Source organism: Biomphalaria glabrata, chromosome 7 (genome assembly GCF_947242115.1).
Source record: "Biomphalaria glabrata chromosome 7, xgBioGlab47.1, whole genome shotgun sequence".
Taxonomy (NCBI): Eukaryota; Metazoa; Mollusca; class Gastropoda; family Planorbidae; genus Biomphalaria; species Biomphalaria glabrata.
Genome location: NC_074717.1, coordinates 16,921,544 through 16,947,146, shown reverse-complemented (window position 1 = coordinate 16,947,146; position 25,603 = coordinate 16,921,544). Strand labels below are relative to the sequence as shown.

Below are 25,603 nucleotides of genomic sequence, written 5' to 3'. Positions count from 1 at the left end.
GGTGTTTCTTCATTACCCAAACCTCTATCAGGGAGCGGGGAATGGCGGCGGGCAGTTTTCGAACCCAGGACCAACTAGAAGAAAGTCCAGAGTGCATATATAAAGATCAGTCAGGCATTCAAATTAATGATCATAGTGGAAGGGTCGATCCAGTTACGTAAATGTGACGCTGGTATTGCGTGGTTAATACAAATCTACATTTCCAAATGTAAGTCTAGCGGCACTATATTTAAGCGTAGCAGGAGATTTGTGAAATGAAGATAATTACACAAAAATCTACTTTACACAGTTGATTAATTTCATCTATCAACCTCTGGGGAAATTATCACTGACAAGAGCCAACAAATATACTGATGGGTCGAACATTACTGCCAACTCTATGCCACAACAAGCTCAGTCTCTGCCTCAGCCCTTAAGGCCATCATACAATTACCCACAATGAACGAGCTAGACGAAGTACCCACCCTGTTAGAGCTCAACAAAGCCATAGACAGCATGGCTGCCTGCAAAGTCCCTGGATGTGACGGTATCCCCCCCCCCTTCCCAGATCTTCTAAAATAATGCAAAACTACACTAAGCCAACCTCTACATGAACTTCTTTGCAAATGTTAGCAAGAAGGTGCTGTGCCACAGGATCTGCGGGATGCTAAGATCGTTACCCTATACAAGAACAAAGGTGACAGAAGAGACTGCAACAATTACAGGAGAATCCACCTCCTAAGTATTGTAGGCAAAGTCTTTGCTCGAGTGATACTTCCCAGGATACACAAACTTGCTGATCGGGTCTATCTAGAATCACAGTGCGGCTTTCGCTCAAGGAGGTCCACAATTGACATGATTTTCTCCATCCGTCAACTTCAGGAAAAGTGCAGAGAGCAAAGGATGCCTTTGTACATTGCATTCATTGACCTGACATTATTGACATGCCATCCTTTCCGTTTCCCTCCCTAGCAGTGATCTCCCATTGTGAGCCCACTAAAGTACTGTCTACTATAGTAACTTAACTCCTTAACTCTGATTTATGATGACACTGTTGCTTAGTATGTCCCTTTCCCCCACAATTAATACACAGGATGTATGGATTTGTAAGTCTATAAGAGGGTTTATATCCATGCCCCGAATGGCTTTAATTTACTTTGTTGTTGCACTATTTGAATTGCATTTCTTTCTACCATATTTCTTAATTCTTTATTATTATATTGTTACGAATGTACAGTAACAGGTAGAGGTCACTATGTGTGACCCCGGCGAAATGACACAGCACCGAGTGTTCTCTGAAATCTATGTGTGTAAACAAAGACAGGATGTGACGTGCCCTCACGTGTTGTTCCAGAGGACGAACAGATCTACGAAGGGGGCAGTGTTACAAATGAACAGTGACAGTTAGAGGTCACTACGTGTGACCTCAGCGAGTTGACACTGCAGCAGGTGTTCTCTGGAATCGACATGTATAAACAACGACAGGATGTGATGTTTCCTCCCATGTTGTTCCAGAGGATACTAGCAGTGTTTTTGCAACAATAGACAAGCGATTAGGGACTCTTTATAAACCAGAGAGTTGATGTAAAAAGAGTCAGTACAGTCGTCGTTACTGTTGTCTACTGTGCGAGACAGTAGAAGAGAGTGGACTTCAGCCGTTACAGTCGATGTAAGACGTATACGCTACATGTTGCAGTGACGAATTGTTAATTATTATTATTCAATAAAGTTATATAAAGCTGAAAGTTGAGTCGTCAAGTTCTTTGCAGTGTTTTTATTTGTGTGCCTACTAGTACATTTAGCCTGAAGATCAGAAATACATAACAATATCCTCTGCTACCTCTGATTGATGGGATCGAATACCTATTCTACCTTTCCAGTTCTACATCGAGTTGACTTTATCTCATAGTATTTCTTTCAATTCTATATCCCCCTCTCTGAACATATTTTCACCCAAAGAATATTTTACTAATATTAAAATCTCACCCTGATCTACAACACAAGTATCCACTATCCCAGTAAAATACGGTGTGTTAATGTTAACTCTAACAATCGGTTATTATACAATCTTCCCATCAAACATAACACACTTCTTAGATTTTGCCGGTATATTAAGAATCTTCCACTAATTTCTTATTCACTCCAACAACAGTGCTTCTGGTATCCTTAATGGTATTAGCCGTCTTGTCCAATAGGAATAAAGGAAAAGTTTGTCATTTCAGCTCTCGTGTTAATGTTTCTAATGTTATCAAGGCGCCTTGAGTCTACATTTTGTTTGTTAACAGCGCTTTATAAATACAATTATTATTATTATTACCAGATGACAATGCTAAACCTTGCTCTATCTATTTCACCTTTTGCCCAGTCTTTTCTTTCCTGTTTCTTTCCTTGATCTTGTCTATTGCATTTATCATTTTGTCTTTCATACGTATAGCGTCTGTTATGGCTAAGCTTCACTTTATAGGCCCTTATCAGTCTTAATATGTCTTCTATGGATTTCGGTTTCCCCTCAAACATAAATATTCTAAATTCCTCCTGACAACTTAAATTACCGGTACATTGTCCAACATGAGAAATGTCTTAAGACTGTCAAAGTTTTTTTTTTCTACTTCAGCGGTTTCTATCCAGTTGTCGAAATGGCTTCTCATTCTGTCCAGGAATGTCTGCGGGTCATCCTCTGGTTCTATCTCACAATTAACAAACTGTTGGCGACTCTATTCTCCCGGAATTCGAAGCAGTTGCTCTCTCACAACACTGTAGTTAACGTGGTTCATGCATATTTCTGAAGAGACCTTCGCTGTAAATAACCTAGACAGCAAGAATGTTCATTTGTCTTCAGGGTATTACAGTTATCATATTTTGAATTCATATTCCGGGTTCGAATCCTGGTGAAGACTGGGATTTTTAATTTCGGAATCTTTGGACGCCTCTGAGTCCACTCAGCTCTAATTGGTACCTGACATTATTTGGGGAAAAGTAAAGGTGGTTGGTTGTTGTGCTGGCCACATGAAATCCTCGTTAGCCATAAACCACAGAAACAGATGACCTTAACATCATTTTCCCTATAGACCACAAGGTCTGAAAGGGGAACTTTATACTGTCACTAGATCTAGATTTGAGCGTCACAAAGTCCGTTGACACAACAATTATGAAAAGATTAATACGTCCGTTTTACCTTTACGTTGGGCGCCACTTGTTACGAGCAGATGAGACTCTTCTAATCATACAGCACACACTACAAGTCGTAGATTATGAGAACTTTAATCCTGTTCAACGAATAATAATGTCAATAATATCCTCGTTCACAGTACTCCAAGTTTCTGTTCTTTTTTCTTTCTTCCTCTTTCAACACGCCTTCACACCATTCCACATTCACACTACGCTGCGCACGTAACAGCCCGAATATGTCTTCCAATGGGCGGGAAGGAGTTCTCACAACATCATTTGGATCCGAGAAGCGACACTAGTTCTCATGACATGATTTAGCTTCGAGAGACATTGAGATATCGTCTGAGGTATCTCCACTTCAATTAGCTCCTGTTAACAAAACGCTCAGTGGTTTCTAAAGGTGACATGGAGACGCCTGCAGAGAATATGGTTACGCTTGTTTTAGACTCTAGATTTACATTTTTTTGGAACATCAGCACAATTTAGGAAATGTAGTGCCCTTAGTTTTCCAAGGATTCTTTCCAGTATTCAACAAGTACAGTATCAATGTTAAAAGCTATAGAGGTTACTGTTTAAGTATTAAAATAAGCCATGTATTTAAAAAATATATATATATTGTAATAACTGATGGGAGGCAAACTCAACGAGGCACATATATCTTTATTTACACGACATCACAAGCTCATAAAACATCATCTTTCTTAGGCACAGTCTTTTCACTTCGGTTCTCAACTTGGGCGGAAATCGTTCTCCTCTCTTCCTCCTAATGTTGACATCCTTTTTAGTCTAGTTTATCACAGTGCGCACCTTCTAGCTTAGATGGAGGTGCGCATGGCGGAGTTATAACATTGCCCCCTTCTTAGAGCTTTTCGTCCCGAAAAGAAACAGTGCAGTGGAGCTTTGACAGTTCAGGTGGAGGTCGATCGGTGGGAACCACAGACGTTAGGGTGCCTGTTGCCCACAAAGCCATCTGTACAGTTTCCCTTGGTCGTCGCTTCCTCTTCTTCCAGTTGGCCAGTCTACGCTTGATGCGATATCGTTGTCGGTGCTTCGACCTCATGACGATAGTCGCTGATGCCAGCCAGCTGACACATGGAGAGTTAGTGGGAGGTCAGGGTTGCCAGCCACGTAACACAAATGGATGTTGTGGCGATCACGGTAGATTCCAGGGTTGTTGTTCTAAGACGCTGAGTCAGCGGACCTTTTCCATGGACGTTGTAGGCCCACAGCTAGCCATGGTTTCAAGCACATAGTCTTTCTCAGCTTCATCTGTAAGGTATGCCCATGAAGCATCCTTGTAATGTTCCTCTACCATTACATCAGGTTTTGCTGGGATCAATTCACCACCGTTCAAGTCACTTTCATTGATGTGGGCAGAAGTACACATTTCTGTCAAGTTCAGATCTTGTAGCTTGGTTTCTTGGCATGGGCACTGTCCCCGCAGGACGCCGCATATACAGTTCATGTCAATCGCCTGGATGCAGCTGCCTAGCATCGAGTTCTTTCTTATGCAGCTGCCAAAGTCAAATTCGTTGTTTCTGCCTCGGCCATTGTTGGGGCCCGTATTCGCAATTTCACCCGACGACATCCAAGGCAAGGAATCAGAAACGGTCTTGAGGCTTTCATGGTTTGAGTTCTCATCAAAGGTACTGACAGATAAACAGAGGTCTTTAATGTCTACAGCAGCCAGCTTGGACGCAGACCCAACGTTGTCTTGATCTGTCCGGCTCGTTGCAGGTATACCAGGAACAAAAGTTTCAGGCTCATAACAGACTTCTCTAGTTTCTTCATTTGTTTCTTTTCTTTCAATTCTGTATATTCCATTGATATCGCCGCAGCAATCGTTGTCACGTTTCTCACCATGATAGTCATCCCCGCCAGACTTGCCCACAACACAGTCACAGACAGCGCTCCAATCCCCAGCGCCTCCATCACCACTGTTTGTGCAGCCACAGTCCTGACCAGGCAACTGCTCCTTCCCTAACGAGTTTATTCCTCCTTTTGCTTGCGACACAATTTTATCACTTTGGTCCATTTGGCCTTCTACTTGCAATACACTTTCATCTACTTTGTTCAACATTATGTTCCTGCTTATGTTCAGTTGTTTATCAAATGCATCCACAAAGTCCTGGATCTTGCCAATGAACTCAACAATCCCAAGTTCAATTTCAAATGTGTAGGTCTCCGGATCTTCTTTTTCATTGATCAGAGCTTGCCTCAGACGAGCCGTGAGCGTTTCCCTGCTACCGAGGGATTTTAAACCTCGGTCCCGAAGCTCTTGTCTTATCTCTTTAATTGAGAGCTGATGTATTAGCTTCAAATATGTCATTGTAATCAAAGCCTACATCCTCTCGTTGAGTTGCCTAAGATCCCACTTCTGACACCACAGTAATAACTGATGGGAGGCAAACTCAACGAGGCAAATATATCTTTATTTACACGACATCACAAGCTCATAAAACATCATCTTTCTTAGGCACAGTCTTTTCACTTCGGCTCTCAACTTGGGCGGAAATCGTTCTCCTCTCTTCCTCCTAATTTTGACATCCTTTTAAGTCTAGTTTATCACAGTGCGCACCTTCTAGCTTAGATGGCGGTGCGCATGGCGGAGTTATAACAATATTTATGTGCCGGGGTATATGAGCCTTATCCCAACTCAACTGCCTTAAATTTTAGCAGTTATTCCTACTTCCCAGATAAAACCCAGTGCCTTTCCAGGATCTACGCTGTCAAAAAATGTTTTAAGATAGTTTAAATTAAAATATTTTCTCTGATATCCTGGTATAATCTCAGTAGTAGGGCTAAAAAAAAAACTAAACGGGGGGGGGGGGGGGGGAGGTGTGTGTGAATGTTGTGCATTTATGTGTCTTTTGTGCTGTAAACTGTTCTGTACTGGTGTATCAAGCTAGCTTAGAGTCCAGGTCAGCTTGTGTGTACTGGGTTGTAATGAATTGTTTTGTTATTGTTTATTGTTTAATAAAGCCTTTGAAACAGATCTTTTTTTAACAAAAGCAACTTATTTTTATACACATAAATAATTATATGGCTCCTTCTGTTTAGGAAGACAATGGTTGCGCCCAGATGAACTAGTGGTTAAGATTTTTTTCATAAGTTCGAGCTGAATTTGCAGTGGCTAAACAAGCTGACTATTGAGCGGCAAGGTTTGCCACAGTTAATGCATGTGAATGCATCTGTTTTAGGGATATCTGATAGGCAGTTCCGGTCCTAGCCATTGCGGGGCCCTATGCGAAACGGATTGCGCGGGGCCTATTCTGGGTAGGGATAAGGATAATAAGTGAAAATTAAAATTTTGTATTTAAAAAATAAATTCGTCTTTGCATTTTATACATTCTTAACTAAGTACAAAATCACGATCAAATTAACTTTACTTTACGAGCCTTGTGTGTAGCGAAGTCATACAGTAGATCATCAAAATTCTGTTTCCTACATAGATCACGCTCAATAGCAAGAATTGCCACATTGTTCAATCTCTCTTCGTGAATTGTTGACCTTAAGTAATTATTGATTAGTTTAAGACGCGAGAAACTTCTTTCACAAGATGCCACAGTAACAGTTCAAATCTCAGCTGCAAGGAGTAAATTGCAGTGTTCACAATTCTGTTGAAGCATTTTATCCTGTAGCAACTTCAGCTTTTCGATGTGTGAAGTTTTCCACAGATTTATCACACTGCCTTTTCCTTTGACTTTTGGCTGGAAAGATTGCAACAACATCCATGTTTCCAGACAACTTCTTTTCGCTGTCACAAGAAGAAACAACAGGAAGAAACTTAAAACGTTCATACAGAACCACAAGCTCTTTCACATTAACCCTTATCTGAGAGATACCGATAACATCTGCTCGTTGTGACTTATGTCTGGAGTACAATCCAATATCACTGCATTCTTGATCCCCACAGCATCAGCTACTACAGTAATAAGTTCGTTTTGAATCTTCTTTCCCATATATTGATCATGAATTTCTGCATTGGTAACACGTCGAAGTTGTTCCCCCATTACTGGATCAAACTTTTCTACTAGACCAGGAAATTCCCATTACTTGGCTCTTTAAGTCTTTCATGGTCCCTCTGAAAGCTAAATTGCGCTTCGCTAGAAATCGTACAATTGCAACTAGTTCAACGTTTAGTTTCAGAATAAAGCATCTCCTGGTGAACTGTTTTTTTTTACTTAGTCTTGCTTCAGCTTCAAGCAACTGGTCATGGCGTCTAAATGCCTTTGCGATGTTTCATGCTCTGCTAGCCTTGTGGTACAGCTTTGCCACTGGTCAAATCCTTCATTTAAAAAGGAACTTTTTTTGTTTTTCCAGTAGACGACAGTAGAAACAATAGAACTTGTCTGCAGACACAGAATATATCAGCCAAGGACGCAAAACACTTTCACCATTACTCAGGTTTTGTTTGCAATGCACTTAAGTGAAATGTCTACCATCCTTATTTTTCGGAAAATTCTCCAAAGTAATCTCAAGTGGACCTTTTTGTAATAAATAGTCAATACCAGATTTTTCCATTTTTTCTAGACACATGGAAGGATAATCCAGATTTCTCAATGAATCAACCACATTTAGCTCATTATCTATAACTACATGTTGATCAGTTATTACATTATTGCCTTCATTTCTTACGACAGTTGTTAGTGTTACATCATTTTCTTCTTCTCTTACGACATTCACCACTGCAGTTTTTGCATTCCTCATAGAATCTGTTTCAGCTGTCTCACTAGAAGTGATTATGTTCTCATTTTCGGGTTTTGATCGTTTCAAAAACGTATTCTAGTTCTATTGGAACTTTCATTTCGGTTAAAATTCGCACTATTATTATATTTTTATTAAATATGAAAGCTGACAATGCTTTTTTTTATTCGCGTAAGATTTGTGTTTTCCATATAACAATTTTGTCTAATTTTCAGGAGATTTTTAAAATAATTCCCACGACTTTTTCGTATATTTTGCATCATTATGCAATTACAGATATACTTAGCGCGGGGCCTATGAAAGCGCGGGGCCCACTGCGGTCGCATAGGTTGCAGAGGCTTAAGACCGGCCCTGCTGATAAGGCAGCTTTTTTCCCCCTTACTTTTTTTTTCTAGAGCCGCTTCATTCCTTTTGCTCTTCGCGAGCTTTGTACCAGAACGTACAGACCACCTCCATACTGTCCGATATTTTGCGACTACCTTCCACATACTTTCATTGATGCCTCAGATCTCGCTTGCAGAATCTCTATAGGTTATTCTTGGCAACCCAAAAGGATGTCCTTCGGAATTATTTCATCTGGCAAGCGGGTGACATGTTCGAGCCATCGTAGTCTTTTTTGTGTCAAAAGAGCATAGATATAGTATGTATTAGCCAATTTCAAAACATCCTCTATTAAAGACACGTTCCCTCCAGAAGATACACATTATGCGTCTCAGGCAGCGCAAGTGAAAACTGTTCTATGCTCTTGATGCACGTAGATGACCAGCTCTCACTACCATAAAGAAGAGTGCTCACTATGTAGGAATTGTTGGTTGCTGTGGACAGTTTGGTATTTCCCACACACGATTAGAAAGTTTTGTCATTGTTGCAGAAGCTTTTCCATTCTTTTTGTCACCTCAGTGCGCTAACAAATACTGGTCAGGAACAGTGTAAAAACATCTTGTGCTGACTGAGATAGCATTGGAGAAAAGTCTTTGAACCTCAGACCAGCAAGTGTACCCCACTCAAGTAAAATGATGGCATCACTGATCGTGCGCTATAAATGGAGAGATGGGTAGAGCATTATGCAGAACTCTACCAGATCGAAAAGTCGATTTGTCTAGCTTCCCAACATTTCAAGTTTTGAGGAATTAGACTTTATAAATTGTAAAGGAACTTTTACAAATAAAGGGGATTGCTCTGATTGTAACAGCTACAGGGGTATTTCATTACTTAGCAATGTCGGGAAAAGGCCTTTGCAAATGGATACTGAAACGGCTACAGATCTTGTCTGAACTTTGTCATCCAGTCACAGTGTGGCTTTAATGCAGGTAGATCTACAGCAGACATGATTTTCTTCCTACGGCAGATAACAAAACAACGCCTCTACATAGCTTGTATAGATTTGACCAAGGCTTTCGATCTTATCAGCAGAAGTCTTCAAAATAAGAGAGAAAATTTGCTCTCCAAATAAATTACGGAAAATAGTGTCAGCTTTTAACGAAAGCATGCAGGGCACTGTTCAATTTGACAACTCCGCCACTAATCAGATGGAAGTCTAACAAAGACTGAAATCCTGGCCTTAGACGTCTCTGAAATAGCCGCGATAATATCGGAAATCACAACCTTTACAGTAGAGCAGGAATTTACCTAAATTTAGATCAACCTACATAAATATTTACATATAATTAAAAGATGTTTCAATTACCAAAGACTTTTCTGATTTTCGAACTGTTGTCTTTTTCCTTTTGATCTGTTTTGTAGTTTTTCTTGCAAGCATTTCTTTTCCTGATATAAGAGTACTTGATTCGGGATGATCCTTGTCAACTATCTCGTCTTCAGTCTCGGGGATGAATCGAACAGTTAATTGTTTCTTTCTGTCAATATATAAAGATAAATGTTCTACTAAGTAGTGCAACTAATATTTTTTAAAAAAAGATATTTGACTTATTTTTAACAATCTGGGAATATCGTATAGACATGGTGTAAGAAATATCCTAGTAACGATTACCAGTGATTTGCTTGTTTGAAATTTTTTTTTATTTTTATTGTAACCAGATACCACCTTTTTTAAACATGTAGTGGACAATTTACATTATAAATATTTCTATATCACGATCTCGATACATTTCTAGTGTCTCGTCCTTAATGTTGATAAGCTTGTTCGATTCCTTATCTATGACTCTGACCAGACGATTAACTAGCGGAGCGAGTTCCCGAGGAATAGCTTAGCTGTTGAGATGTCCAAAAAGGTTCGAGATAAATCCGTTATATGAACCTTTGAACATGGAAAGGATTTTATCCCGTGGTCATGGTGAAGAATTGTTCTCCCCAGACCCTTCTGTGTGGAGGCCCCCATCAACAAGATGATCATTTAATAACATTCGTTTTTCATGGGTCACGGTCCATTGAGCCGATTCAATGGGTTCCCCAAACTCATGCGAGGTCATAATCCTATAATGTACTACTGCGTTCCGCTGGGGGGGGCATCATCTCCATCAAGGTGAAAGCCGCGTTTTTCTTTAGCTATCCTGATGCTGTCAAGAGCCACCGACATGGAAGTTTTTTCTTATGCTTTAAAGACACCAGCGAAATATGTGTTCAATGCCTCTGCCCCTTTGCCGTCCGTTATTATGGGCCCATTCTCAGTTTGTACAGGTCCCGGGACCTCTGGTACCCCACTCTGGTCAGACGGTCAGTTAAATCTAGACTCGCACAGGCATTCGCCAACGACTTAACAGTCCTTTCCTCTTTAATAAACCTGATGGTATCAAAGCATTCAGACAGAGCACATAAAGACAGTTTTAGGGAATTCAGCCATTCGGTTTAATAGCCCTTTCCAAAAGAGTAAAAGTTAACCCTGTATCATATGATTTAGTATCGGTATTAGACTATAAGACAGCTGTGACTCATTTGTCTAATGCTGATAGTAATGAGACGAGACAAGAGCTTGAAATTTTCTTGGCACTGCTCTTGACTGACTGCGATGCCTTGCAAACTTTGGAAAGAAGATGATATTTGAACATCCCGACGATGGCATCGATTGCTAAAATGATGTTGACTATTCCTGCCACAAGTATTACCAGTGAAAGGGTATTTTCACTGTTTGCAGTAAGAATTAGAGATTAGATTAGAATTAGAGATATTTGATTTGATTTGTTGATTTGAGGCACATCGGCACAATTTAGGCCGGTCGTGCCTGCAGTCCCTTAAGGACTACTCTCTCTATAAACAACAAGGGCCAGATTCTATACAGTAATATAATTAAAATTAAGGTCTATTCACAGTTAAAATAGTAAAGGTAGTAAAAATTTAAATATTTGGTAAAAATCTAATGTAAATAGTGCATGTTCACAAATTCAGAAATCAGATCTTCGTAGATAGCCCCACTTCCCGAATAAAGCCCAGTACCTTCCCAGGGTCGACATTATTAAATAGTGTTTTTAGATTAGTGGCTCTAAAATGTTTCGCCCTGACATCCTGGTATCTGGGGCAATCAACGAGGATATGTTCCACGGTGAGGCGAGAGTCACAGTACTCGCAAAGTGGGGGCTCCTCTCTCTTCAGTACAAAAGAGTGCGTGATGTAGGTGTGGCCAATCCTAAGTCTGGACATGGTTGTGCTACCACGCCTTGTCAGACCCTTAGATGTGGGCCGCCACCTGACATCCGCCACAATCTGCCTGAGTTTACTGTGAGTCTCAGCCTCCCATCGGTTCTGCCACTCTTGATAGGTGGCAGAGGCAATACTTTGTCTCAGGTCCGAGTAGGGAATTTGGGTTCCTGACACCGCATGATTTAGGGCTCTCTTTGCTTCTCTGTCTGCGGCTTCGTTTCCCTCAATGCCAACATGGGGGGGGGGACCCAGATGAAGGTGACATGCCTACGGTCGGCTGTTATTAGGTCCAACAGCTTCAGGCTCTTATGTACCAATGGGATGTCAGTCTTCATCCGCCCCAAAGCTTGCAATGCAGATTTGGAGTCGGAGCAGATTATAAATTTACTCCTTTCTGATGCTTTTACGGCCATAAGTGCAAGCAATATTGCGTGCAATTCGGCTGTAAAGATGGAGCAGCCATCGGGGAGTCTACGGGAGATTGTTTTGTTCCGAAAGGAGCAGGCACACGCGACCTTTCCCTCCATTTTGGATCCGTCTGTGTAGATGGTGCCACAATCTCCGTAGCTCTCCTGCAGTTCCCTAAAGTGGACTTGTAGTATTCTTGGGTCTGTATTTTCTTTTTTGAAATTAAGGAGAAATAAATTTAATTTAGGTTTATTCATTAGCCAAGGAGGATTCTGAGGGGTTTCTATTTTAGAGATTTGGTCAATGGGTGGGGTTAAATTTTGGATGGGTTCTCTCATTCGAAGGCCCAACGGCTGTATGACGTTAGGCCTTCGATTGTATAATTCTACCTCTGTGGGGTTAAATATGGAGTCAAAAGCAGGGTTCGTGGGGTTGGATTTTAGCTTGACTATATACTGCATTGCAAGCTTTTTCATTCTTATATCCATGGGGAGTTCTCCAGCCTCCACATGGAGACTTGGGATAGGTGATGTACGAAACGCGCCGAGACAGAGACGCAGGGCAGCATTTTGTATTGGTTCCAGTATTTTTAGGTACGACTTCCTTGCTGCTCCATATATTATGGATCCGTAGTCTAGCTTGGATCGAATTAGACTCCGATAGAGCAGCAGCAAGGTATCTCTGTCAGCTCCCCAGTCCGTATGGCTGAGTACTCTTAGTATGTTTAATGACTTTTGGCATTTCTTCTTAAGTTCCTTAATGTTGGGGAGAAAATTAAATTTGGAATCTAAGGTGGGGCCTAAAAATTTTGTAGTTTTCACGACAGGGATCTTCTTTTTGTGTATAAATAGTTCAGGGTCTGGGTGGAGCCCCCTTAGATTACAAAAATGCATACTAACTGTTTTGGAGTCAGAGAATTTGAAACCATTATAGTTTGCCCAACCCTGAATTTTGTTTAAACATAACTGTAATTTCCTTTCTAAGGTGTTCATGTTTTTCCCATAAGTAAGAATGACAAAGTCATCAACATACAAAGAGCACTCTATGCCAGGGGACAGCTCATTTATGATGCTATTTATTTTAATGTTGAACAGGGTGACTGACAGAATGCTGCCCTGGGGTACACCCATTTCCTGGTCATGAGTGTCAGAAGCGGAGTTGCCCACTCGGACCTGAAATTTTCGATCTTTCAGGAATTCCTCCACAAAACGGGGGAGGTGTCCCTTAAGCCCCATAAGCGCCAGGTCACGTAGAATGCCATGTTTCCAGGTTGTGTCATAGGCCTTTTCTATATCGAAGAATACAGCTACTAGATGTTCTCTTCTGAGTAATGCATTTCTAATATAAGCTTCCAGCCTTACCAGGTGGTCAGTTGTTGTCCGCCCCTGCCGGAATCCGCACTGGTAGTTTGAGATCACTTTATTCCTTTCCAGGTACCAGACCAGCCTACTGTTAATCATTCTTTCCATGGTTTTGCAGATGCAGCTTGTTAGTGCTATTGGTCGATAGTTAGCTGGGTCAGAGCCGTCTCTTCCCGGTTTAGGTATCGGTATAACTGTGGCTTTCCTCCAGCTGTTTGGGAAAGCGCCTGTTTGCCACACACAGTTATAGACCCCTAGTAGGACTGCCAGTGAGGGTTCGGCAAGGTGCTTGAGGAACTGGTAATGGATTTCGTCTTCTCCAGGCGCTGTGTCATGTGACTTGTCCAGCGATTCCCTCAGTTCCTCAAGCGAGAACGGTTTGTTGTAGTCTTCATTGTTCTCTGACCTGAAATCAATGGGGTGTCTTTCCTCCCTGGTTTTGACTTTTTGGAACTCTGGCGTGTAGTGTGCAGTGGATGATTTTTCTGCTATTGAGGATGCAAGGCAGTCAGCTATTTCTCTGGGGGACGTGACAGTTCGTCCTTGGTTTTTCAAATGCCCTATTGCATTTGATTCTTTCCCTTTGATTCGCCTTACTGCCTTCCAAACCGCTCTAGCAGAAGTTTTGGCATCCAGACTGCCGACAAAACTTCTCCAGGAATTCCTTTTGGCTGACCGTATGGTTTGTCTAGCCTTTGCTCTAGCTATCCTGAATAGCTTTATGTTTTCCTGGGAAGGATTCTTTATAAATGCAGCCAGTCGTTTTTTCCTATCACCAATAGCACTTTTGCAAGCTGTATCAAACCATGGTTTGCTAGGCCGTTTTGGATTTGCAGAGGTTAGGGGTACAACTTTCCTGGCTATACTTAGTAGCTTGCTAGCAAAGGTATCAGCTGGGTTCTGTTCATGGAGGATATTTTCTGTGATATCCTCAGAGCATCTTTTTTGGAATTGTTCCCAATCGGCCTTATTCAGTTTCCACCGCTGAGGTCGTCCCAATGAAGGGAGATTGTTAGTAATGATGATTGGGAAGTGATCACTTCCCCGTAGATCATTGCTAACTGACCATTTAAAATCGTCCAGAAGTCCGGGGACGCATACGGTGAGGTCAATGCATGTGAATGATCCAGTTCCTGGGTGCAAGTAGGTCGGTGATGCATCATTAAGTATGCAAAAATCATGTTGGAGGAAGATATCCTCCAGCATACGACCTCTTGTGTCGGTATTGTTGGATCCCCACATGGTGTTATGGGCATTGAAATCCCCAAGGATTAAATAAGGCCGGGGGAGTTGTTTCAATAGGTCCTCCATGTCTGTTCGGTTTAATGGAGCGCCTGGTGGTAGATACAGGCTGCAGCAAGTGATAACCTTGTGAAGGGTGGTCTGTAGTTCTACCCTCTCATGGGGGATGCTATCCTTCACAAGGATACAGACTCCACCTGATGCTCTCTCTGCATCCTCAACATTCTTGGTGTAAGCACGGTAGCTTCGGAAGCTGATGCAATCTTTTAGAAATGTTTCCTGTAAGCAGACAGCTACAGGAGTCTCAGAGTCCATCAGTAGCTGCATTTCCTCGTAATTGGCCTTGAGGCCTCTACAATTCCACTGTACAATTCTGGAATCCATGGCTTATTCTAGATGACCTACTTGGAGCTATTTGGCCTTGGGAGGCCCCCGGAGGGGTTTCCCTTTATTCCAGTGACCTTGGTATTTTTATTCTTGGGTTTGGATGGAGAGGAGGACAACCCCCTTTTGGGGGAAGTCTTTCTCTCTGGAGAGGGGAGATCCCTCTGGTTAGAGCGGAGGTTATTTCCTCCTCTCTCACCTCGGGCATCCTCTCCGCTTTGATTTCTCCCCTTAGGGAGTTGGTTAACCTCTAACTCAGTAGAGGTTGGGGTGTCTGGCTGGGTTCTCTGAGGAGAACCTGTGTCAGACATGATGTCTCCGGGTTCTCCCGGAGTATTGGTTTTGACATGCTGCTCAGTCTCCATGCTCTCATCAGCGAGCACAGAGAACCTGTTCTTTAGCATGACAACAGGGCTTTCTTGTTTCTTCAGAGGTGTGTTCTTTGGCGGTGTTTTCTTCTGAGTTGGGGGAGGAGGAGGGGGTGGTGGGGTCAATGTGTCCGTCTGTGTGGTTAGGATCTTCCTTTCTTAGCAACAGCCTGGGCGTAGGTCTTTGTCAAGCCGAATTGGCCCTTGGGTAGGGCCAGTACAGCCGATTTCGCCTGGCTAAAGGTACATCCGTTTCTTGCCTTGTACTCCTGCACGGCAACCTCCTGTTTCCACACAGGGCAGTCCTTGGAGTAGGCTGAGTGGCCAGCTTGACAGTTTGGGCATTTGAACTGGGCTGTGCAGCCCTTGTCCTCATGACCCTCTCCAGCACATCTGGCACACACAGTGTTCCTCTTGCAGACTGCCGCGCCGTGTCCATAACCCTGGCACTTGAAGCACCTCATGGGGTTAGGTATGTAGGGCCTCACTGGAACTCGTAGGTATCCTGCCTTCACATACTCTGGCGGTGTCCTAGTTCCGAATGTGAGGATAATAGTGGCGGTTTTGACCTCCTCACCCTCCCTGCGCCTGGTAATGCGCCGGGCATGGGTGACTCCTTCAATGCCCTCCACTATTTCCTTCTCGGAACATTCCAGTAGGTCCCTAGAGCTGATTACACCTCTGCTGGTGTTCAGACTCTTGTGTGGCATGACTTCCACTTGGAGATCACAGAGTCTTCTGCATCTTAAAAGCCCATCAGAGTGTGTCTTGCTGTCTACTTCTACAAGGAGTTCTATTGTTTTGTGTAGCTTAGACACACTCTTGGGCTCTCCCACTACTGACTTGGAGTCCCTTATAGATAATAAAAGGGCTCAACTTGGTCAGGCTTTTTCCCTCCTCTGTGCATCTAACCACCAGAAATGATGGCCAGGTGGCACAGCTTTTTGGGAGCTTTTTGGGACCTCCTCTTTATCGTCAATTCGTCGTTTCTTGCCCAGACATAGGTCTGGGGCAAGTAGTTTTGTGTGTGTTTTTTTGTCCATATATATTTTGGTTAATTCGGCACCTGTGCTCCCCACCCGCCATCGAGTCCAACAAGGGGACGGGCCATTCGGATGTCCAGAATGAGCCCGCCAGGGCTACACAGGTGCTATACTCAGTCAGCTGCTACATCGGACATGTGTCCGATACAGCAGCTCCCTGATTGACCCTCCAGCCACCGCCCTCCAGCATAGGTCGACGACCTATGCTGGTAGCTCGGCATGACCAGCCGGTTGACCCAGAGCGGGCCATCTGGGTCTCAGGTCTAGGGGAACTTGGAGCCAAAGTATTGTGTTGTTGTGGTTTATCCTCAGATAGCCACCACTCAAACATCAGGATCTCTTTATCCCCCCTTACCCGTCGCAGTCCACGGCAAACGGACTGGTCTAGGACGTAGTGAGAATTTAAAGTTAAGGAGACAGTGTGATGATCAATGAAGGCAGACTTAGGAAAAGAGGAGGCAGACACAATGATAGAAAAGAAGTAGGGCACTTTTGAGCTCCAAAAGTGCTAAGGAAAGAGGAGCGCAGTTTAACGTCATGTCTCGGGACGAATTAGAGATATAATAGCTAGGCTAAACATAGAAACTTGAGAAATAATGACATATATCAAACACTAACCATTATCTGTGTTCAATGTGGAATCATTATCACAATTATTGCTTCGATGTTTAGTGTACTTTGACTGCAGAAATACGTAACTGCTTAATACGTTTTTCATTTTTTGTGTTTTATTTTTTTTTAATTATGCAAAATTTCAAGTTCAAGTGTTTAACTTATGCACATGTACTTAGTTTTGCTGTTACTAATTTCATAACATCCAACCGAACCCAAACGCGAATATAGATCTGACCGTATCAGAAACCACTTTAGTAAGAAATCCTGCTGAGATTACTCCCTTAGAGCACATGAAAGAAATCGGGCAGTGAGTCTTAAGGTCGCCTTGTCCCTGTACAAGGAAAGACCCGTTGCCGAACACGGACCAGTTCTTTCTCTCTCATTTCATTGTCCCTATCACCCTTCATGCAAAACGCGTCATTCATAAAAAAAAATGTGGGTTATTGTTTCGTCGTCCTCCATGCAGTGGCGACAGGGTGTCTTGTAATGCTCTGGAAACCGCCCGAAGTAAGCACCAATTGAAAGTGACCGATTCGGAATGTGCTATCATGCTATGACTGCCTGTTCCGCACGATTAAGTTACCACCACGCATTCTTTTGGCCTGGTCAACTCATCCGCCTCCAGAGCTTACGGTCCATATCCGGAGCGTCTCAGCCATCATTCCAACGTGCCAATAATCGGTTGTCGGCTAGGGATCTTATACTACTGTGTGTACATCATTTACGAGTGCCGTTCGGACCGCGGTTTTAGGGCCAAAATGTCGGGGCGCTCGTGGCCGACCAGACCATAATTGACGGGCACCCATTGTATACATTTCAGTTAAAGACGTTCCAGAATCGCTAGGAAGATCTTTCCGAGCCCTGCACTCTGCCCTTCGAGGGTCTCTAGGGCGGAGATCGAATCCGTAAATATGACCACGTTCTCAACTGGCGCAGTTCCATCACAGATCCTCTCTTCCACCCATTCCAATGCTTTGTGTATCGCATCCAATTCTGCTTTTTCTGTAGCAAGGACCCAACAGCTCGCCACTTTCGGGAATGCCAGGGAATCGTGCTAACACACCATTCCAGTCCTCATAGTTCCCTTGAGCATCAGCACAGATCCGTCTGTGTGGATATTAGTCACTCTTGCTAGATACCATCCGATGCTTTCTCTGGCTACTTGGTATAGCCGGGTTGGGTCACTTTGTCTGGTCATCACCGGGTCAAGTAGGCACTTCGGTATCGTCGGCATGCCGAAGGCCTTGCTCGGTGAGGGGAAGAACAGGACAGTCCACTCCACCGGGTAGATTCATCTCTCTTACCAGAGCACGAGCCGCATACATGAAGCATGGTCAGTTTTTGAGTCGTCTCTTACTCTCACAGTTGTCGACCAGACTTCTGAGGGGGCAACTCTCCTCCAGCCGTCTATACCTCTCGTGAGAATATGATAGCTCGCTCTCTGCGCAATATCAACGGAGGTACATTCGCCATAATTTCGCAGGCGGCAATCGGCGTTGTTCTGAATCTGCCACAAATCAGTCTGATGGCTCGATTCTTAACAGCATCCAAGCACGCTACAGACGTTTGCGATGCCCAGACCTGAAAATGTAGACTGTAATCCATCTGAGAGCTCACTGTTTCCATCTAGAGCTACACAACACATCAGCTCTCGAACCCCACTTTGTTCTAGCTAGCTTATCTACGATGTTCAACCTCTTAGAGGCTGAATCGCGTACATGCTGGATATGGTCGCACATAATCAGTTTCTGATCGAGAATAATAACTTAGCTTTTTGTCCCATGACAGAATCTTGCCTCCATCCGTAGCTTAACAGGCTCTTCAAGAATATCACGTCCGTGCGTAAACTCCTGTGCTCTGAATCTTTGCATTTAAACTTGTCTACTGATTTCTCAGCTTCAGACACTGGTTGACAAACTATATGCTGCTTACCAGAAGTTCGGCTTAAATATTAGTCAAAGCAAGACTAAAATAATAATTCACGAGGCCATTGATGGCCAGCCACTAGAAATTGTTGACATTTTTTGCTATCCATCATATCCAACGATGTTCTTCTGGATAAAGACATTAACAAAAGGATAGCCAAAGCAATGGGCACAATGTCAAGGTTGCAGAAAAGAGGGTGGGACAATACTTTGCTGACTAACAATACCAAAGCCTTGGTCTACTGGACCTGTGTGATAAGCACTTTGCTATACGGAAGTGAAACATGGTCAACCTACTCATAGCAGAAAAAAAAGCTCAATATCTTCCACCTCCGATACCTAAGGCGGATCTTTAAAAAAAAGAGGCAAGATAAAATAACCAAAAATAACAAATGAGGGAGTGCTACGAAGAGCATGGTGCCAAGATATCCGCAGTGTTATCAGCAGCATACAACTTGGCTGGCTTGGCCACATTCATAGAATGCCAGAAGGTCGACTTCCACAAGACATTCTGTACGGTGATCTAACAGAAGGCAGAGAGCCGCTGGTCGTCCACTTTTACGGAATATTGACGTATGCAAACGCGACATGAAACTCTTCAAAATCGTTACTAACAGCTGGGAAAAAGTGGCACTGGATAGATCCTAATGGAGAGCGAGCTTAAAGGAAGGTTCCCGGATAGCAGAAGCCATATACAATAGTAGTAGAAAGAAGGGTGAAAATGCAACGGCGCCTGGTGATTACAGATGCCTAACCTGTGAAAGCAGCTGTGTATCAAGGATTGGCCTAGGTAGTCACACAAAGGGAAAAGATTGTCTCTCGAGAAGTAAAATGCCACACTGATTTCGTAGTTCTATGAACTTTGTTTATATATAAATATAACTTGTCTTCGAGTGAACACTCTAAATACCCGGTATAAAAAAGTGACACCAAGAAACTTTTAGAGAAGCCTTTCGACTCTCAATTTATTCTTTTCGTTTGACTGAATGAAATATAAATATCGTATTGTTACGAATCTCACTATCCAGGCTCTCTGCAAACTGCACCATACACCACCAACTTAAAGAACTTGACAACTCAGGGCTCCAAAGTAACGTAACACTTTAATAGTTGAATAAATAACAGCCAATACTGTAAAATTGGCAACACGTACACTGTACAAATATCTCTCCGATAACACCGTTCCGCCGTATCAACTCTTGCACTGGCCTCTCCGTCTCGTTCCGGGCTTGCACTGCGTTCAACAGTTCAGGACTGACTTCACACACTAGGCTCGTTGTGTCGGACTCGATCACAGACCAAGATCAAGACGCCGTTCGCCTCAACTGTACTTGCTAGTACTCCGCACGGAACCGTCGTAATGCTCTATACAGAACCACACCGTTGAACTGTGCTGTAGTCGACCGTGTTCTGAACTCTTGTCGTGAACCTCCTTTCTGAACCTTGCTGTATTGAGCCCCTTTTCTCGACCGTCTTGACTGCGACACCTCCGCTCTTATATAGGGTCCCTGCTGGCCTTCTCGAACCGGACAGAACGCCGCTCGACGTTTCCAGGCGGTTAGATGACTACAACTCTCGTGACGCTCCTGAGCTCTGTTCACGACGTCGATCCTTCCCGGACCGCCGTCGATCCTTCCCGAACCGCCGTGTTGACACTCGTCTTGGCTGACAGTCGTAACTCGTCACGGTTGACCGCTCGTCTAGCGCTAGCCTGGGGCGAATTGCGTCGGCTGACTACACTCACACCTGTGCCACCACCAAGTTTATAACACTGCCCCCTCCTTAGATCCGTCCGTCCCGGACAGAATCAACATCATGACATTGGCTGTAAAGTTTCATCGCTGCAGGCGGGGGTCGATCAGTGGCAGTTGGCTTGCCTCTTGAGCTTGATGGAGCCATCCATGTTGCAGTCAGCAATTGTCGCTTCCTTCTCTTCCTCCAGTTGGCCTTAACCTGGTTGCTTCGCCGTCGTGCTTTCATCGCCATCCACGTTGAGTTCAGAAAACGTTTTCTTCTTTTCCTCCAGTTAGCCTTCATCTGGTTGTATCGACCTCGTGATCGCATGGTCGTCCATATTGCACTCAGCAAAAGTCGCCTTCTTCTTCTTCTCCGCCAGTTGGTCTTCATGTGGCTGCAGTGATATCGAGGTTGCATTGTCATCCATCTTGCATTCAACAAAAGTAGCCTTCTTCTTCTCCGCCAGTTGGTCTTCATCTGACTGCAGTGATGTCGTGGTTGCGTCGCTCTCTTGTCGTTCGGTATTGAGGGCAGCCGTTTGGCAAATGGAAAGGTATAGGATGTAAGGGCTGGGGATACCAAGATCGTTGGCCAAAGAGGTGACTTCACAGGGCTTTGCGAAGAAGGACTGGGATGGGCTTCAAATCCACAGGACAGGGAATTGTGGGACATGTCATCATTTTCAGCCTTGTCTGGAGGGCATGCTCGTGGGGCAGGTTGGTAACACTCCTCATGCAAAGGTCCCTCGTCTTCGGCTTCAGGCTCCATTCGGCTTTCTTCACCAGCATCAGGACCTCTCTCCCTCGTCTCAGTAACGGGCCAATTGCCTGTTGGTTTCAGACCTGGTCGATGACTTTCATCGTGCCAATTTCCATCAACTTCAACGTCAAGCTTCCTTGGATTCTCTTTACCACCATAAGGACTTTCCTCTCCAGTCTTGGCGGCTGGACCAACGTCTGTTAGGTGCGGACCTGGCTGGTATCTCTCGACTTGCATATGTCTCTCAACGGCTTCGTCAGGTTTCAATGGGTTCTCATGATCTCCACCAGGGCTTCTCTCGCTGAGCTTAGCATCTGGACGAACTTCTGTAGGGTCCAAGCCTCGCTGGTAGCTTTCATCATGTAAACGTCCATCAGCAACAGGCTTGTAGGCAGAATCAGCGTTCTCTTGATCTGTTTTGCTGTTTGAGATGCTCATATCAGGTAAAGCTTCAGCACAAGATTCGTTCGAACTATGGGCAGCTTCCATTGTCTCTTCGTCTGTCTCTTTCGGCTCCACAGGTCTGTACTCCTTGTTTTCAGATTCACAGGCAGCACCACATTCATCAGCATTGCCGTTGTCACTGCATATTTCTTCAAAGCTTTGGGTGGGTAGTAGTTCATTGTTTAACGGTGGCGCAGTTCCTTTATCTTTCAAGTCTCTTTGGTCGTACAGGGTTTCTTCCACCACGTCCATCGTTTTCACCACGGGGCTCGTCACTTCCTTCACTGAGGTACCCATCTCTTTAATCTCGCTACAGAAGTCCTCGGTGCACTTCTTCAGTGTCACACTCATAGCCCGAATACCGTCTCGTACAGAGTTCATGAACTTTCCAAAATCTGGTGCGACTTCAAACAGATACGTGTCTGGATCTTCCTCTTCTTCAACTATGCATTCTCGGAGGCGTGTTTGTAAGGTTTCTTTATTTCCGATCGTTTTCAGATCTCGATCATGGAGTTCTTGCTTCAGTTCTCTAAATTCAAGTTCGTACAGCAGTTTCAGACGAGCCATAGTAGATCCGATCCAATCCGATTCCGATCCTATCCCACTTCTGACACCAGTTGTTACGAATCTCACTATCCAGGCTCTCTGCAAACTGCACCATACACCACCAACTTAAAGAACTTGACAACTCAGGGCTCCAAAGTAACGTAACACTTTAATAGTTGAATAAATAACAGCCAATACTGTAAAATTGGCAACACGTACACTGTACAAATATCTCTCCGATAACACCGTTCCGCCGTATCAACTCTTGCACTGGCCTCTCCGTCTCGTTCCGGGCTTGCACTGCGTTCAACAGTTCAGGACTGACTTCACACACTAGGCTCGTTGTGTCGGACTCGATCACAGACAAAGATCAAGACGCCGTTCGCCTCAACTGTACTTGCTAGTACTCCGCACGGAACCGTCGTAATGCTCTATACAGAACCACACCGTTGAACTGTGCTGTAGTCGACCGTGTTCTGAACTCTTGTCGTGAACCTCCTTTCTGAACCTTGCTGTATTGAGCCCCTTTTCTCGACCGTCTTGACTGCGACACCTCCGCTCTTATATAGGGTCCTAATGGCCTTCTCGAACCGGACAGAACGCCGCTCGACGTTTCCAGGCGGTCAGATGACTACAACTCTCGTGACGCTCCTGAGCTCTGTTCACGACGTCGATCCTTCCCGGACCGCCGTCGATCCTTCCCGAACCGCCGTGTTGACACTCGTCTCGGCTGACAGTCGTAACTCGTCACGGTTGACCGCTCGTCTAGCGCTAGCCTAGGGCGAATTGCGTCGGCTGACTACACTCACACCACTACCCCCATCTGTGCCACCACCAAGTTTATAACAGTATGGATTATACGAAGGAACTTCATACTCCTTGACAAAGATCATTATTGCCTGTCAGTTTAGGACAATCGTTATCACATAATCGGCCGCCACAGTACAGAGCATTCTTGGAGGGGACCTTCCACGGATTTGGAATTAACATCTGTAGGCTAGCCGCAGGATTCGAACTCACCTAAATATGCGCAGTAACAACTGGCGGAGGCGGAAACAATTAGCGGCTAACTTCAACTGCACTTGTGGTGGTAACAACTTCTGGAAATGTAGACTGTAGACTCACCACGGGTTGTTCTTTTTTTTTGCCTCCTTCAGTAGTAGAACAACTATGGGTCATCTAATAGAACACTTTTTCATGTGACTGTGGAGCACTATTCTCGAGAGATCGGGATCCTTTAGAGGCAGAGGCTGGTTATGATTTTCCTTTTGGCCCTCAGTCTGGAAATATTTAAAAGTTTGCCATCAAATCTGGAGTGGTGGTAGATGCCTTCGGTGGATTAGTCAAACGCTTGGTGGATTAGAAGTGAGAAGAGTATTCAGCTGTATTTGCTGAAAATTTCGGAGTGGGCACCATTGAACTGCACAGTATCCATTACATTTCGGTGCACAGAAACTGTTACAGCTTTCTATTTAATATAGTTCTATAGAAACTACCTTAGTTTCTCAATAAGTCTAGGTGACCACGAGTTCAGCTGTAATTTAAAAAAAAACAACACATCTGGTCATTCGCGCATACGTTACAACTGACATATACAAGTAAAAATATATAATACACACATTCATTCGTGACACATGCTTATGCCTTCGTCCGATGCAACACGTTCCAAATATTTTAAAACCTTTTTGAACAATTCAAATGTGTTGGATTTGAGCTCATGCCTGCACTTGGAATCCGTTGAAATAGCTCACACAAACGGCTCAAATGTTCGTCTAATATTTTTCCAAGTAGGATAACGCCATCAAGATTAGTACATATTGCAGTTTCTTATAACCTGCTCCATCACTCTCTCCAAAGTGGCCAGCACAAGTCTAATGGTCGTCTTCTCTTTATCTTTGGGATGAATTTTATTTAACAATATCACCTGTTAAGATCTAGAATCGAGAAAATTCGTGATTTAGCGAGTGTATCCAATGTGTCATCAATGCAGGGAAAAAGATAAATGTCCTGAGTGACATGTTCAATGCCCTGTAGTGAACACACAATCGCTAAGTCCCATCTTCCTTTTTAACCAGCACAACTGGTGAGTAGTTTGATGGTTCAATAATATTTTGTTGTTTCATACGCTCTAGCATATCGAGGGCTTCCATCAGTTTCGCCAACGAAGATAGATACAATATCGTCACAGGGCATGGTACTATTTAGACTCTTGGGAGGGTTAATAATACTCCCGGCATACATTAGTTTCCCCGGTTGCCGTTCTGACCGTTCAAACTCAAGGCCTCGAAACGTCCTGTGACAATTCCTTTGCATGCCCCCTCCCCTCCCCCAATGGGATTGGACTATAGCGCTCTGAGCATGCTTTAAGCATGAAAGTAACGCTATATAAAAGCTATAATTATTATTAATTGGCCAGGGATATTACAAGTCCAGCAACGAATGGCGGCTCTGTTTTGTCTGATAAGTTGGTGGGATTGGCGTTCGTCTATAACCTCCTCCACTCTTAAATGCAGCTGTGATCCTGCTCCCTTATATTCTTTCGTCCGGATAGAGCAGTGATGCCAAAAATACGGCACGCGGGCCAGATCCAGCCCGCGACGTGGTTCCATCCGGCCCGACAATGTGTAGAAAATCCCCCATTCAAAAAAAAAAAAAAAGGTTGACAAATGTATCTTTATCTACGTTACGGCCCCCAATTTTTTCTTTAGTTAATTGGTACTATGACCTTTAATATTTGTATGCTTGTTAAATGGGGCTCTGAATGTAGAATCTATCAGAAAAGGTGTACGGATCTTTACTTTTTGTGGAACAAAATAATCAGCTGACATATTTGATTTGTAAAGAAAGTGTGACTGTTTAAAAAAGAAAAACGTATAAACGGCATTATAAAACAAATATGGCGGCATTCTCGATTTAAGCCGCGAATAAATGATAGCTTAACTATGCCTACAGAGTGTAGATCGATAGGAATATTTACTAAAAAGAGACAAGAAAATGAGTCGGTTGTAAAGCTAGCTATAAAATTGCTCATATTTTAAGTACGGTACAGAAATTAGGCCATTATCTGACGCGTGAAAAAAAAATAGCTTCAAATATACAATTCATTAATGTAAGTACTTAATATAGATCCAAGGGTTTCTAATCAAATAACTTCAAATTCAAGTCAATTTTCTATCGTCTATATATATATATACGTTTTCGTTGATGTGGCCCGTGACACGAGTGCTGGAGATTAAAATGGCCAGCGGGACTAATAAGATTGGGCATCACTGGCATAGAGTGCATAGAGTGTGTGGCCCTCACCAAACTAGGACAGGGCTTCG

The 25,603-nt window shown here is 43.6% G+C and overlaps 1 protein-coding gene across 8 annotated transcripts in view; it reads right to left on the bottom strand.

The window, feature by feature from the left end:
- The window catches only part of LOC106051098 (microtubule-actin cross-linking factor 1, isoforms 6/7-like), a 76,446-nt gene that overhangs the window by 40,344 nt on the left and 10,499 nt on the right, over nt 1-25,603 (bottom strand). For 7 of the 8 annotated variants that reach the window (XM_056036737.1, XM_056036729.1, XM_056036731.1 and 4 more), the window contains exon 2: nt 9,542-9,710. In XM_056036737.1, the coding sequence (XP_055892712.1) occupies nt 9,542-9,613 (72 nt within the window). In that variant the 5' untranslated portion in view covers nt 9,614-9,710. Of the gene's footprint in view, nt 1-9,541; nt 9,711-16,872; nt 17,564-25,603 lie in introns of those variants that run through there. The other variant, XM_056036736.1, reaches the window with a different exon arrangement.